Source organism: Syngnathus acus, chromosome 19 (genome assembly GCF_901709675.1).
Source record: "Syngnathus acus chromosome 19, fSynAcu1.2, whole genome shotgun sequence".
Classification (NCBI taxonomy): domain Eukaryota; kingdom Metazoa; phylum Chordata; class Actinopteri; order Syngnathiformes; family Syngnathidae; genus Syngnathus; species Syngnathus acus.
In genome coordinates, this window is record NC_051103.1 from 7654679 (window position 1) to 7671328 (window position 16650).

General features: G+C 41.1%; 1 protein-coding gene across 1 annotated transcript; it reads left to right on the forward strand.

The window, feature by feature from the left end:
- The first annotated feature begins 8436 nt into the window (after positions 1 to 8436).
- On the forward strand, positions 8437 to 12671 carry LOC119138595 (WAP, Kazal, immunoglobulin, Kunitz and NTR domain-containing protein 2-like). The gene is made up of 2 exons (XM_037278843.1): positions 8437 to 10324; positions 10689 to 12671. Exons 1-2 carry the CDS (start codon positions 10160 to 10162, stop codon positions 12228 to 12230), a joined length of 1707 nt encoding a protein of 568 aa, XP_037134738.1. The 5' UTR covers positions 8437 to 10159; the 3' UTR covers positions 12231 to 12671.
- Positions 12672 to 16650: the final 3979 nt, after the last annotated feature.

Sequence of the window (16650 nt, forward strand, 5' to 3'; positions counted from 1 at the left end):
GGGTCATCTCCGGGGCCTCCCCACACCTCACCAGGGAAGCACCCAGGTGGCATCATTACTAGATTCCCCTCACGAATGACCACGCTTCTCACCTCCAAAAGAGGTCCTGGACACCCTGGAGAGGAAACTCATTTCAGCAGCTTGTTCTTGTTCTTTCAGTCCGGAAACAATAGGTGAGGGCAGCAACGTGAATAGACTCATAAATTTCACACTTGGGGAAAGATCTCATTCGTGACCTGGAGAGGGCTTTTCACCCTTTTCCGATTTGAATTCTCACATCAACCGCTTCACACTCCATTGCGGACAGCTCCAGTGAGAGTTGAAGATCTAAATTAAAAGCAATACTATTTGGTGTTATTCACATGTATGTGCGTATTTTGATGTGGAAAATGAAACGAGAGCATTTTCAATTTCCCCTCTCTCTATATATTTGCATAAATGATATTTTTCTGCTTTACAGTGTTCAGTAGCACCAACACACTATTCACTTGCCGAGTTATTGGAAGTGAATTGGTAGACCTAATTAAAAAAAAGTGTATCCAGCTATGCAGCTCCCCCTGGCATAATTCAGCTGATTGTTTTGGGCCATAAATTGGTAGTTTTTTTTTTTTTTCCGCACAGCCGTATTGCTCATTTATTTTCCCAAGAGCAGGCAGTAATTTTCTCTGAAAAATACCAATTGCCATTCCCATCATTTTAAAAACTAGCTAGTGAATATGAATTTAGAGCAGGGGAGTCCAACTCATTTTTGTCGCGGGCCGCGTAGTTTCCCTTGGAGGGCCATAACGGTTCAAATATTTTACCAACGGTAATAGAACTGCTAGCAATATCTCTGTTTTTTAAAAAAAATTGTTATTTTAGTATTGACACAAGTCAGTGCACAATTTGTCTTGGCGGGCCACCTAAAATGATATGGCGGCCCCCGGGCCTTGAGTTTGACACCTATCATTTAGAGAGTTGGCTCAGTGTAACATGCGACCATTTGTCTATTTCAGATCCATGATCTGTCATCAATTATTGGAGGACAAAGAAATCATGTCTTTGGTCGAAAGTGAAGTTTATATCTACCTATCGCACATGAGAACCGTTGAGATATCATACCCGAATATCTTATCCCTAGTTTCTTCTGGATTCAATACTCGGCTGTGTAATTTAATCTCAGCAATTCCCTGGAGCTCTTCCCTAGCAAACCTTTCCTCTAATAATAGGAAACCCAGGCGCAGTCTCCTTTCTAATCTCTGCTGAGTGGATATTTGTCTAACTGGTTCCCCTGCACAGTAGAGATAAGACTGCAGTCAAGCACAAACTAACTTTTGCTTGTAATTTAACAATACTGACAGCTAAAAAAGACCAAGCCTAGAAACAAATCATGTTTATGTTTTGTTATCTTTACAAGGAATGAGATGACAGGAATGTAATAAGTGCTAGCTAGCTATATATATATATATATATATATATATATATATATATATATATCAACTTCTAGATGCACTACTTTAGGAATAACTCCATAAATTAGGCTGGTGAGGAAACCATTTATCATTATTAGGTGTCTGTTTTAGTCTTGTAATGGCTGATGGAAGATGTGATGAGATCGGTGCACAATGAACAGATGGGATGCGTACTAACTTCCATCTGCTCTCCCTCATGCTTAGAGTGTGATTCTTTTCTTTTTCCAAAAGGGAGCATGTGAGGTGACTTTTATAGTACGTGGATGGAAAAAAAAACTCTTTGTTAGTCCACGCTGAGTCTACATCATCGCCTCACGGCCATGTTTCATTTATGGTTCCTGCTAAAATAGATGCCGAGGGGACTGGCGCACTCATCTCCCATGGTTTTAATATTTCACTCGCTGGGAATAAATGTCAGTGGGATGCGTGACAAGGTTTTGCTGTGAAAGGTCAACGTGGAACTGGAAGGATTCACATGTGTGCTGATTGCAAGATTCCTCAAGGGCAAGCTAAGCGCTGCTGGGAAATATGGCGAGTGGACCAACGAACATCAGTTTCAGATCAGCGCTTTTGGGTCAATACTCCTTAATGTCAGTCCACCTCTCAAAGAGCGGTATTGACCCATCTGATGAGGTTTTATACCTTTGCCTTTTAGAAATCTTGACTTGACTATAAAATACTAAACAATTATTACACAAGTACCCTTCACATTATATATAAATAATATACTATATATATATATTATATACAAATATATATATATATACTATATACAATATTTATTTATTTTGCCTTGAAGAAAAAAGTCTGAACAAATGGTAAGGTAGACTCCACTCTATAATTCAGTTCGTAAATAATATTAGAATAATATCGAATCATAGAATATTTGCCAAATAGTGGACAGTTACATTTTGAACAGGTTCTACTGTACATCCATTTTCTTTTCTCATCACCTCATCCTATTTTTCTTTGTCTGAGATTATGTTCCCTAGTTTAATAGCCTACAGCACCCGCTATTGCAAATCAATAGTTACATTCTGAGGGCGTGATGATCAGCAGAAAATGAGCAGCTGCTGCTTTCTTTCTGTCTTAGCACGTAAGAGGCTGGATAGGATTTCAGCTTTTCATCATCATTAGAAAGGAGAGTGTGTACATGAATATGTACGCTCTCTCATTGGCTGGCCACTTTCTGAGGATGTGAACTGTGAAGCAGAGATGAGAGAGGGGAGTCTGTGTTTGGGAGGTGTCACCTTCCATCTTTCCGTACATTGACCTTCTGAGGTAACCCATTCCGTTTGTGTGTGTGGCCTACCATGTATATTGTTCTCCCACGACGAGCCTATGAATCATTTGTTGTGAGGCCTTTGAGGTGCAATGAGCGAAGGTCGATTCTCTCGTCCTTCTGCCGACTGGAGCTTTTCAATCCAGCTCATTTGTGTGCGTCCTCTGAATGATGCTCAGCAAACAATGCAAATGTTTGTTTCGAAATAGAGCAGGAGAAAAGTGTGAATTTCATTTCACACACTATGAATGCGTGTTATCGTCTTTCATTTAAACACGGAGGAAATATAGGTCGTGGTGTCATGATTTCACAATGACAACGATGTCACGTCACAAATGAAAATTGTTATCAATGTTTGGGATGAACTTCATATCGTAGCACTTTTGAAGCAATGGAGTTTCTTTCCACTGTATGACTCACAAGGAATCATGTGCTCGTCACAATCTGATTACTCACAGTAAATGACTATATGAACTTTCAATGCACCTTTTTGAAAAGCATGTGATCTGCTGGCCAAAAGATTTGGATCAAGAGTGTAACAAATCAAGTCACAGCAATTCTTGCAAATCTGAAAATTGCCACAGATCTAATTTGAGAGGAAAACATGCTCCAGATGTATTTTATGCAGGAGGTATTTTGGTGTGTGGGATGAATAAAACATTAGCGCACCTTGTTTATTTCCATCCCTCAACCGTAACTCGTTCTTTACATAATTGAATTCTAGACAGTTGGAGGTGCTGCATCTAATTGAACCTCTAGCCACGAGCCAGAGAATGATTTGTTTCCGCGCTGACTCCATGCTTTCAAGGCTGCTCTGCATCGACAAGAGAAACCTGAAGGGTGAGTGCGCTTAAAGTAGCATTCAAGAAATATTGCTTTGTTTGTTTATTGTTTTGTTTTGCTCCAGAACTCCGCCTACAGTTGCTACGTGTCGTTTCCTTATTCTTGTAAATACAGGAAACAACCTTTCATTTTTTATTTTCAGATTGTGTATTTGTTTTTATACATTTTTAAAAAGTTCAAACTTCAGCAAGGGATGAAAGAACACAATTCCCCCTCACATATGAAACATCCCAGCAGCCAGCCCTCCTTCCCTTTTCTATGCTGGCCACGTTTTCTTTTTTGTTTGATTTGTTGCCATGCTGCTCATTACAGCAGAGATTGTGACAGCTTTGATTGTGAAAGAAGGCCCATTGTGCATTTATGCAAAGCCTGTGGATGCCATTGTGGTTCACAACTAATGATGGCCATTCACTCCAAAGTTCCCCTTTTCTCACACTCAGCTGGAACATTACATCTGCATTCTGCCTTGTACCAAACCAGTGGAAGAATGAATTACTGGAAGGAAAATGGCTAAAAACAGAAACAATTACAAAGGCTTATAGAGCTGTTCTACGCTTAATGTCACTAGCAATTTAATTGTGGGTGAGTCAGCAGAGCAGTCGGACTACGCCCCGCTAATTCATTGTATAAGGGAGAAAAAAATGCTTGCGAAATCAAATCATATACATACTGTATTTTCTGGATTATAAATCGCTCTGGAGTACAAGTCGCACCAGCCAGAAAGTGCCCTATTTTTGGCCCAACTTCTCTGACACTGCCATTTTGATGAAAGATTTTATTCTGTTCATATACTCCTCTCCAAAAAGTGTCCCTAAAACATGACGTTGGCACATGTAATGCAATAAACCGATAACACCTCCAGGCAAAGCGTCAACTTTTTACTACGGTCAGAGGAATGCTTTGTTTTTAGACTTAGCAAAAGGCGTAATGTGATCTCATGTTTTGGAGGAAGGCGGATGCGACCTAGAATGGGACCCATGGGAATCATGCATGAGGGTTTTGTGCTTAGAAGGTGACTGACTGGCAGCTAGTATCGAGTGAACAACCAGGGGAAACTGGAGATGATGGACACATTGGACTCGGGTTCGTTGGCTCAGTGTTTCCACTCACCTGCCCCCGTTGATCAGTCTGTACAATTATTGCTCGATTATTTCATCATCTTTTAACAACGTAGCATAGACATACTTCATCCAGACATTTTGAACATTGTATTGGCAACATTTAAACCATCATTTTTCAATAACCTATGCAAAGAAAGTATTACAGTAAATATGATTTTTTTAAATAATATATACAGTGTGTTTTAAGGCCATGAATTGAAAACATTCTTTTAAAAAATAATAAATATAAAAATAAAACGAATAAAATTAACCAATTAGCGGAATGTTTTACTGCCAAATATTGGAATTGGCATTGGCCTAATATGGGCCCTAATATATTTATCAGCTGCTGAAAAATGAACTACCCATTCTTTGTTTGCCTCCTTGTTTTTTGCATTCAGTTTGACCTCTAAACGTACGTAGCTCCACTGCCTATGTAACGTCACTCCACTCCACTCCACTCATCTTTGAGAGCAGCGCCCATCCGTCACCTATGCGTCACAGCTGACTCAGTCACCTGACCCACTAGAGAAAATAACCTAGGTCTCATCCAGGGGAGGCGATGTTCTTACCAGGCTAAAATCTTGGACGCCAGCACATGAGGATCCCTAAATAGACAATACACGGCCATATATCAAAGATATGTGTAAACTCCATTCGGATATTTTTTTTCTTTTGATTTGATCACATGACCCTTGTTGCTTTCTGGATTGTTGCAATATGATGCGTGGTATTTTTTCTTTTTTCTTCCCCTTTCATTTCTGGTACGAGTCAGTGGTAATTGCCTCAGACATAAGCATGCAGACATTCTTTTCTGCATGTGTGAACGCCACTGGAGTCACTCTCTCTCTTTCTCTCTCTCGTCCATGGACACACACACACACTGCTCTGGGCAGATGTGCATAATCAAATGACCCTTTGGTTCTTTGGGTGGTCACTAAAATAAGCAGCACTAATTGAATCGCATCATGAGCGTGCTGTCATCATTGTTCTTCCCACGGTGACGAGACGAAGAGAACAAAAGCTGAGATTGGCAACAATGTAAAGCCGAGTTGAACATGTATTCAATTTTAAGAGCTCATCTTAAATCACAAAGTGACCTTGCAACGCAGAGGAGAATCCTGTCGGTGGGCGGCATGATGCGGCACATTTTGTGCAACCTGCTGTTGGGTGTTGACACTTATCCTCCCACATCAAACGGTGACTCATAATTGTTGCATCACCGCTGAAATTTCTTCTCATCATTTTAGATACGAGAACTGAAAAAAGCCTCGTGTTTTTATTGGTGGGCTCTCTCCGAAAAGCACTGAGGGAGAAATGTGTATTGCTTAATTAGTCTTTAAACAGTAATAGCGTTCTAGTAGAGTCAGCCCAAATGTTTTTCTTTTTACTGCTCAAGCCAAACGGCAAGCCCATATCAGGTCCTAGTGATAATGCCGTTGTCACGCTGCTCTTACCTAGACTGGCTAGGCAGTACCCAATTAGACGCACACACTCTTTCTTTGAATGCGTTTCTTTTTTAGCTTAGCCCAGAGATAAGTCCAAATATAGGAAAGTGGATGAGTGCGTGCGTCATCAGGAGCAATTATGTGTGCTTTTGCATGCATGCATGCATTTGTTTGCTACCATTTGATATGTTCTACTGCTTCGAAATGAACTCTGGCAGAAAGAATATAAATAATTTGTGTTTTTTGCAATGTCAACAAGGTCTATTACAACCTTCACTTCCTTCTATAGGCCAAAGATATTTTAGTCTCTGGTCCTCTGACATGCTAAAAGAAAACATCGGTACTTTTGATACTCACATTTGTACCCAACAGCTTGAGTGCTTTAAATTTCAAACTGTGAGATTCTATTTTTACTTTTTTTCTCCCTCGGCCCAAAGTAACAACCTGGCGCTAACCTGTAACCTTTTTAGATGTATTTGGACTTACTAGAACAATATTAAATTGACTTCCAACAAAATGAAAATTGTTCCTATGTTAACACCTAGCACGCTAACATCATGTTTGCATCTATATGTTAATTCTGCATTTTTTTTTTTCCCACAGCAAATAGGCAATGCTGAAGAAAATACTCTCAATTTTACCTATTGGAAGCAAAGCAATGTTGCACTATATATGTTAATGAAACTATCTTATCTCAATATTACAAGACACAAATTGTGAGATGTATAACATTGAAATGTAATGACTTGCAGATGCATTTATCTGAGAATGAAAAAAAATCGATAGCACATGAAATACATAAGAATATTTGCACGCACGTGCGCGTTACCAAGTGCACACAGTGTACCGAGGCACAGTTTTCCTGAACTGTGTCCAACTGGAAGAGTCTTATTGCAGCTCTGCACTTTGGGGAGACACCTCACCCCTCCCTCCCTCCCTCCCTCCCTCCCTCCCTTCAGACCTCTTCTGCCCCTACACACAGTGCCACTAATATCCATCCCAGTGATAGCACTGATCTTCTGTCATGACCCCAAGTTCACATCTTGCACCTCCTGCACCCTTCTTAATGTTGTTGTTGTTTTTGGTCACACTTCCCCAGATTGCCTTTCACTTGTCCTCTGGAGTGCAGTCAAAAAAGGTTTGCTCACATGAGGTGAAAGCCGTCAAAGGTGGTGACAAGAGAAATCTCTTCAAATACACATGTCCCTTGACACGTGCACAAAGAATTTCAAGAGGTCATCTTTTAGATTATGGGTGTCAAACTCAAGGCCCGGGGGCCAGATGCGGCCCACCGCATCATTTTATGTGGCCCACAAAAACAAATTGTGCATCATGTGCCAAAACTAAAATGACTTTTAAAAAATAGTTATTACGAGCAATTCTTTGATTAAAATATCCATCATCCGTTTTCAACAAGAATTTTTTTTTTACTAAAAAAAGACTAGCTTAGAATGAAGAAAGTTAGAATATGTTTTTATTTTTTACATTTTGCTATTCACTACAGTGTTCAGTCCCTAACTCCTGCAAGTATCAAACAAACAACCCTTCACATTTGATCAATTTGGAGTCTTCAATGAAATAAGTCGGCTGATGTTTTTTCTCGATAAATGATGACTATTTTTCTTTTCAAGGTGGAGTGAATACGCAGAGCCATCATCCCATTGCATTAGCCACACACAAACAATATCACAGCTATAAGAAAAGCTGAGTCATCTGGCTGAGACATTTGTCTTTGAATCGCAGAGCAAGTGACTGTGACATAGCGTTAGTGATTTTGTTTTTTTTTGGGTCAGCACCTTCCAAAAAGCACACTTTTAAAGAGTCGTGGAAATCAAAGCAATTGAAGAGAGTTTCATAATAAAGAGATTTATGTCTTGTGAAAGAAGAGTCATCTTCCCCAAAGTAAAACTCACAGGAGGTTAAAAGCGTCAATACTAGATTAAATGCCTTTTTTTTCTTCCCTTCTTTCCTGTCAGGGTAGAAACTCCTGAAGTATGGGAGGAGAGATAAGAAACACAAGATGGAAAAAAACAAGTGGGAGATGAATGAGGAATATGTGGACTTAAAAGTGGCTTCAGCAAATTATTCACAATTGGGAAACAATGGTGCCAAAAGAGGAAGAAGCCTTCTGAGACCAGCACATTGTAAGAAAGAAGTTTTGTGATGATCTTTAGCAATTGCAGAGATTTTTTTTTTCATCATCATCACTTAATTCTTCACAATTCTAAACATTGATTTTTACCAAGATATTTTCCTGCTTGTATTATCAATGTGTTGGGCAGGAAGCGGACAGCGGTGGGCACGGCCACCTTGTAGCTCAGCCCCTGGCTAGATTGAGAGAGCAGACACAAAGCAGAATGCACACAAATAAAGAAAACACATTAACATACACACACTCATCCTGCAAGCTTGGGGTCATAGAGCACGCCTATAAAAGCGCCAAGCTGATTGCATAATGCAAGCAACATAAAGGGGGCAATGGAGATTTAGAGTAGCAATCTCACCCTCATGCACCCATACACAAACACACACTGATGAAGGGATTGCATAAGTAAGGAGAGGGGATGGATTTAGGTCACGGTGACTCTGGGAGCCACTGTGAGTGATTAAAGCAGACACTCTCAGGCAACTGGCGCTCAGTCTGGGTCTGCAGAGCCAGCAAAGGACAGACGGACGGACGGATGGAAGGAAGATGGGGAGAACGTGGCCGGCCTTCCGACATGTCAGCTCATTCCACTTGAATGCTGTTCTATTCCTGAGCAGCCTGTGTGCCCGTCCCAAAATAAAACACCATGAAGGAGTGGGTGAGCATTGCACTTGCATATGCACAAATTCTCCTTCTGGATCCCTGAACACACCATGAACAGTCAAATATGAAATGAATGGAAACCCCGCAATGGAGGGTGGATCACTAGAAAACATTTGCTCCAAATTATTGTTTTAGACTTTCAATTTGAGATTTTTTTTTTACTTTTATTTCATGTTATATTCTTTGTAATATGATTTTGCCATGGATTGTATTTATTATTTGAGTTTTTGTTTTTTATGAAATTTTTATTTCTATTTTAGTTTTGTCTTGGTCATATTTGACTAATTCTACTCCACGCACGCACACACTCAGTTACTATGTATTATTTAGTGTTCTGAAGATTTCCATACTAAGCAATCTGTATAAAAGATGCCATTAAACATTTAAAAGGACGACGTAGCCTATTGACACCAGTAAAATATTTAGGTGCAATCCATCTAAGCAACTCAGCAATTTCTCCCATTGTTTTCCACTAATCATTGTCCTACTCCAAGCAGTGAAAGTCTTTCTCTCTCTCTCTTTCTTTCCCATTGAGAGAGCCACCGTGGATGTTCTGAAACAAATTGTTCCAGTCGCTATATTACATAACAGCAGCATTTTGTTGGCTACTGATATAACCGCAGGCTCACTAACACTTTTCCTGGGATTGAAATGGCTCATGACCCGCATGTGGTGGGTGATGCATAAAAAACACATAATACAGTCTAGCCAGGCCTAGGTGGGCTGTTGTTGGACACTTTGGTGTATGCTGCCCTCTTGTGGAACTGAAACGCAAACACATGTTTTTGTTGCCCTCACTGAACCCTTGTTTGTTTCATATGGGCACGAAACCCTGGTTAATACAAGAAGCTCAACAATATCCCAAGCAGAAGTCTGTTTCATACTTAATGGGTCATTTTTTTTGGAACAGGGGTCGCACCCTGAACTGGTCGCCGCGCATCCGTGCGTCTTTACGCACGCACAGCGCGCTTTGGCACCGGTGGAGTATTCAAAGGGTTAACGGTGTGTGAGGGGTGGGAGGGGGGACGGGACCCTCAAACAGGCAGGTACCAGCCCAAAGCCAAGCACTCACTTAAAAATGTTCGAGTCCAACTTGTTGGGATCAAGTCGTGCTGCACTCATGTTTGCGCATCTTTTTCCACGCGTATGATGTCCTCCTGCTCCCGCGGGTTCTTTTAAGCGTTCAAGCAACTTGTGTCTGTGTGGAAGTGCGCTCTAGTGCTGAGATGTGGTGGATGCTGTTTCCACGTGGGATCTGTTTTGTGGCCAGTGTGTGGATGGGGGTTCTGCCTCATACCTCCTCACACGCGGGGATGTGTCCTAACGAGATGAACCCCAACCTATGGGTGGACGCCATGAGTACTTGTACAAGAGAGTGTGAATCAGATCAGGTAAGGAAATGATAACATCTATTTATTTGTACACAGCCTAAATGAGACATTTAAAACCTTGACAATTATTGGATGCAATTCAACTTTTTTTTAATGAAATAAATGTAAAATTCAGATTGCTTGAAAGAAACAAATATTTGAACAACTATTAAGTCTTTACTGGTACTTGGAAATAACAAAATACATGTTTACTTTGTATTTCAGTTTGCGCTCACTTTTGTTGCCAGCAATTGAGAAAAATCTTCCAGGCTGTCATATTTTCCCAATTTCAAACAGTTCCAGATCTTGAAGTAAAAGATGACATGTCCAATGTCTCCTCTTGATGTTCTACTTTCTGATTGCCCCCATGTAATTTGTCTTCCAGGAGTGTGAATCCTTTGAGAAGTGTTGCCAGAATGTGTGTGGGAATCATAGTTGCGTGGCGGCCCGATACGTGGTCGGGGAGATAGGACCTGCGGCCGTGCCCATGACGGCGACCTGTGCCGGCTTCACGTGCACCCAGCAAGGGGCGGAGTGCGACATCTGGGACGGCCAGCCGCTGTGTAAATGTCGGGATCGCTGCGAGAGGGAGCCCCACTTCACGTGTGCCTCAGACGGTATGACCTACTACAATAAGTGCTACATGGACGCCGAGGCGTGCTCCAAGGGTATCAGCCTTTCTGTGGTCACCTGTCGTTTCCACCTGGCCTGGCTGAGCACGAGCCCCGCGGCGCCCCCGGTGACCACTCTCCGCCCGACGACCACCTCCTGGCGAGTGATGGTCCCGCCTCCTGCCGAGCCTCAGGCGCCTATGGTCTTGAGCGCCCCCGTTCACCAGACTGTAAACGTGGGCGACACGGCCAGCTTCTCGTGCGACGTAACCGGGGCCCCCCCGCCCGAGATCACTTGGGAGAAAGAGCTTTCCGAGGGGGTGGACAAGGTGGTCATGGGGCGCAATCACGTCCAAGGGAATATGGTCGTCACCAACGCCGCTCAGCTGGTCATCTACAGTGCCAAAATGCACGACTCGGGCGTCTACACCTGCACAGCTCGGAACCCGTCTGGCTCGGTGTGGGCCCACCACGCGCTCACGGTGCTGCCCGTGGAGCCCTCAAAGAGTCCAGAAGCTATTAACTTGACCCGCTGCCCCACTGAGGAGTGTCTCAAAGCACCCGACAATCCCGACGTCTGCGGGAGTGATCTTGAAATAGTAAGCTGGTTCTACCATTCGCTAAGCAACCACTGTATTTCTTTTACTCACTGCCGTAGCAGCGGGCAACAGCCGAGGAAGTGGTTTGAGACCTACGACAAGTGCATGCGATGTTGCGGTCCCCAAGTGTCGGCCCCCTGCGACCTCCCCACTCTTCAAGGCCCTTGTAAGGCCTATGAACCACGGTGGGCCTACATCAGCAGCCTGCACCGATGCCAGTCATTCATCTACGGAGGATGCGGGGGCAATGACAACAACTTTGAATCCAAAGAAGCATGCGAAGAGATGTGCCCCTACCCAAAAAGCCACAATTGCAAAACGTGCAAACCCAGAGGCAAGATTGTGACCAGCTTCTGTCGCAGTGACTTTGTGGTCCTGGGACGCATGACAGAGTTTGCAGAGGAGAAAGACTCTGGCCACGCTCTCGTGACTGTAGAGGAGATCCTCAAGGATGAGAAAATGGGCCTCCGCTTTTTTGGTAACGAGCCTCTGGAGGTGAACTTTATTAACATGGACTGGAATTGCCCGTGCCCCAACATAACGAGCGCCGCTGCCGAGGGCCAGGTCATCATCATGGGGAACGTTAGCGAAGGCATGGCTGTGTTGCAGCCGCACAGCTACGTGGGGGCCGCCAGTCCTCGCCGCGTCCGAAAACTTCGAGATGTCATCTCTCAGAACACGTGCGATATTCTCAAAGCCATCACCAACAGTCCGTAAACACGTCAATAAAACTACACATCTTTGGAGATTTATTATACAACATATCTGTAAAAAAAAAAAAAAAATGGCCCACTATTTACCAAATACAACAATTGCTCGTAAGAAGAGGAGCAGTAATAATGTAAGAGTTTATATTTTTATATGCAAAGTGCTCCATACCGTTACCCTTGTAAACAGATTTTTACTGAGCACATTTAAAAATAACAATGACAGAATGACAGACTGACGGATCGAGCCAGCCTGAAATATTGACTGATGATTGATGACGGACTTTCGGGTCTACCGCTGATAAATGATGGAAGTTCTCTGTCTGCTTTATATTTATTAGAATGTAAACTCATTATATATTTTTGTAACACGTTGTTCATGAAATGAAATGTGGCATTTTTTTTGTTGTTGTAAATTTGAAGAAAATAAAAGATTTGGGAGTGATTTTAAGTGTAACTCTTTCTTTTCGGTAATGGCGTCATGTGTAATTCTGGGCTTACTTCTTGAAGTGAAAAACAAGTTTTTTTTTTTAGTATTAAGACCAAGAGCTCTTCTCTTCATGAAAACCAAATTTGGAGCATCATGACCCAGACAAATTGGCTGCGAGTAGCGAGTCAAAGCATTTCCAGGGTGAAGCAAACTCTTTGTCCGAGACCTTAAAAAAAAGTCATTTATTTTTATTGTAACATGACTGATCACATGAAATGTTTTATTTTCTGGAAACAAAGTTGAGTATCTGTTAAATGTTGTCTTTGAGTCATTCAAAGACCCCTGTGGCAATATAATTGGGGTAAAGAACCCAAGGAGTAAACCTACCGTGCAAGAGTTATGCGTTTCATAGCTTGCCAGCACTCTTTTTTTTTTTTTTTTTTTTTGGTATTACTAGCAAGCCTTGGTGGGCTTTCGACGAGGGTGTTCTACTTCCCGCATGAGATTCTGTTTCTCCCATCCAGAGCAGCCAGAGAAGCAACAAATCCGCCCTCGTTTACTGGCAAAACCACCAGGGAGATCAGAAATGTACTTCCCCATCTGTTGAGGCTCTCCAGGAGGAAAGGCACCTCGGATCACAGCCCGTAGAAACAACTTTGATGTTACCTTTTAAATTGCATCAATATTTTTTATTGCTCGGCGCAGCGCCGATTTGTTTTGAAACATACACCTGCTTGTCTAAAATTGATGGATGAACTGATTGTTTTCAAATCAGAGACTGGTAAAAACGGTTCCAATATTCTAAAAAGATGTATGGCAATAGAAAAATGCTAGCAATATCTCTGTTTTTAAAAGATAAAGACAATTGATCATTTTAGTCATGATGCAGAATTTGTCTTTGCGGGCCATGTCAAATGACGTGGGGGGCCGTATCTGGCCCCCGGGCCTTGTGTTTGACATCCATGTCATACAATCAATGACAGGTGTGATATGTCTGACGTCATTAGCGCATTTCCAAGCTCATTCCATGCTCACATCATTAAGGACTTTCCAAAGGGGACTAAATGAAGCACTCACGCTTGCATCTTATCTCCTGTCTTGGAACATTGCACGGGCGAAAAAGAAAAGCCATGCAATGAACGGGGACTTCCTTCCAAAATGACAAGGACAAACTAAAACGAATCCTGTCAAACATCCAACAAAAAGACTACAAGCCACATTTGAAGAGAATTGTTCAAGGCAAGGAACGCCACAAGTCGCACCAAGCAACATGCATAGTAAGTGAAAAAGCGCTTTTGTAAGTTTTAATTTGTGGATTTTGTTGAACTGAGTTTGTGTGTGCGTGAGACAGTGCACGCAATGTTCATTGTTGGAAATGACTGGCCTGTTGTCTTAGTACTATAGGAGTCCATTTCTGTCATTAACAGTAAAAATAAGATGCATTTTTCTAAAAAGGCATCTTATTTTTACTGTTTTCATTATTAACTGTTTCCAGTGCAAATACTAACTGTAATACTAAAGTCCCATACCACAACTCTTAGTTTTGCATATTTTGCAATTCATGATTTCCTCTAACTGTTTCCAGTGCAAATACTAACTGTAATACGAAAGTCCCATACCACAACTCCTATTTTTCATATTGGTTTTGCAAGAAAATCATTTGCTTTGAAAATGCCCAGAATGCTATTTTTCAATCTATTCCACTTGGTCAAAAATGCTTGGCAGCTCCAACGTCTCATTATTATTTCATATGAAAGTAAGCTTTCCTCTGATGATATTGCTGTTCTTCCAAAAATGAATACATATTTAAGAACAAAACAGCTTTGCCCTTATTGATAATAACGTCACGTTTTCATCCTTCGATGTCATCTCATACTAATGTGAAATGGACTTCACCTTTAATCGGCACCCAAGAAACAATTCAATTCGGGAATAAATCCCAACCAAATTTGTACATTTACAAATATATTTATTTGTGCTATTTTACCACAATGCAAATTGTACAATGCAACTCTTATTGTCTTCCATCAAGTAGCCCGCAAATGAACATGTGGACAGTTATGTGAAAAAAATATGTACACATGGAATTAAATAATAATGATGTAATCACAAATATATATATATATATTTTTTTTTTACTCTATCACTGTTGAGATCTGTGCTTTAAAAAGTGCAATTCAAGTTGGCCCTTTCCAATTAGATTGACTTCTGCAATGTTATTGTATAAAAGCTTTAAATATTTATTAGCAACGGTAGTTCCACAAATTGACAAGCCCATTGGCCTTGAAACTCACTGCTCTTCACGCATTTTTATAGCTTGTAAAAAATGTGGCAAAATATTTGTGGCGGAATCTTTTGCCCACACTGCTCTGAAGTGTCAAATGTGCTTTGGAGCTAGACGAAGAATTTCGGAAACACTAGAACAGGAACAGGCAAGAATTTATCGGAAAGCTTTTAGTATTCTTACTGGAATGGTAATTAGTGGTTACTACACCTATCAAATACCATCAGTGTTATTTTTCTTTTCAGCCTTTGCCGTAAAACTGTGAAGCCTGGTATCTATAAAATGTTCAATTAAATTTCGGCCTATTAAAAACACATGTTTTTTTCAACAAAAACAAACTTTTTCTAATTGAAGCGAGCCAGCTAAAAGGGTAAAAAAAAAAAAAAGTGCTTTGATTTGTTGCTGCAGAAGGTATGCTCCTAGTTTCTGTTCCTTCCTCTCAGACGTTTGATGATCGGGTCAACGCGTTCACAAGCTCGGTTCACCTGAGGCAGTAGTCAGTGTGGTCCGACCGTGCACAATGAATGTTTATGTTTGCTTCTATCCAGAACAGATGAAAGATTAACACCTGTGGAAGACATCAGCATGCCGGGTGGTTGGAGACCTTTTTTTGATTCATGACATACATCTGTTATGGCCATAATAGTAGGAACATCTATTAAAAAGATACAGTAGCCACTCAAACGAGTTTAATAGATCCCACGGTGATTCATCATCCGGGAAGAGCGGCGGTTTCGTCGTTTGAAGTTGGTAGGCCGTAACTTCAGGCTATAAGTTAAAATCAGGACTGGTTTCGCTGAATGTCAATCAAAGGGAGACAAATGGCAAATAGCCCAAGGGACAACATGTCAAATATACATTTGAAGTACTTGTATAGCCTACAGATAGTTGAATGTGACCACCATTGGCTTGTGCTAACCTTCCGATGTGTGTGTGTGTGTTATTTGTGTTTGGTAATAAGCCCACATAGCGACATTGATTGAGGGTGGCTTGTCACGAAATGCTGCCTCCATTAGTCAATTGATTGCTTTCAAGCCATATTCCACTGAATATATACATATATATTTCTTTCATTGAGCACATTAAATATTATTGTATTATTGCTGACTTTGACAGCTGACCCCCAAGCTTTGGAAAAACAAGTATCATTTGATATAATGTTCTGCTCATTTAAAAATGGTTTGATAACAAGCCACCTTCAATTGTTTTCAGGCCTAATAGATAACTAACATGTGGAGTATGAATATTTGATTTAAAAAGCTTTATTGCTAGTGAGGTCTTCAATTAAATGCTATTATAGCGCCGACTAGTGGATCGTTGCTATAACTACATCATCGTTTTCCTGTTTGTCAAATTTCCAGTTTTTAATTGTGTGTGTCTGCTCGCAACGACAACAAAATACGTGATTGGCTGGATGTGTATCCCAACACTTCAATTTATGTTACCCCAAATATTAAGGGTTAAAACACTAAATGGGAGACAAATGAAACATGAATGCATTCATCTATGACAATCATATTTTCCTTTTTTAATACAAGCATTATAATATTTAATATTTTGGTAGTACATAATTCAAGTTTTATAGATCCGTTTGGTTCACAGAAGAATCACATCAACTGAACAAGCTTCCCTAGTTGCATAAAAAAAACATTGGAAAAAAACAACAACAGCTTAAATCAGGGGTCTCAAAGTCCAGTCCTCGGGGGGGGGGGGGGG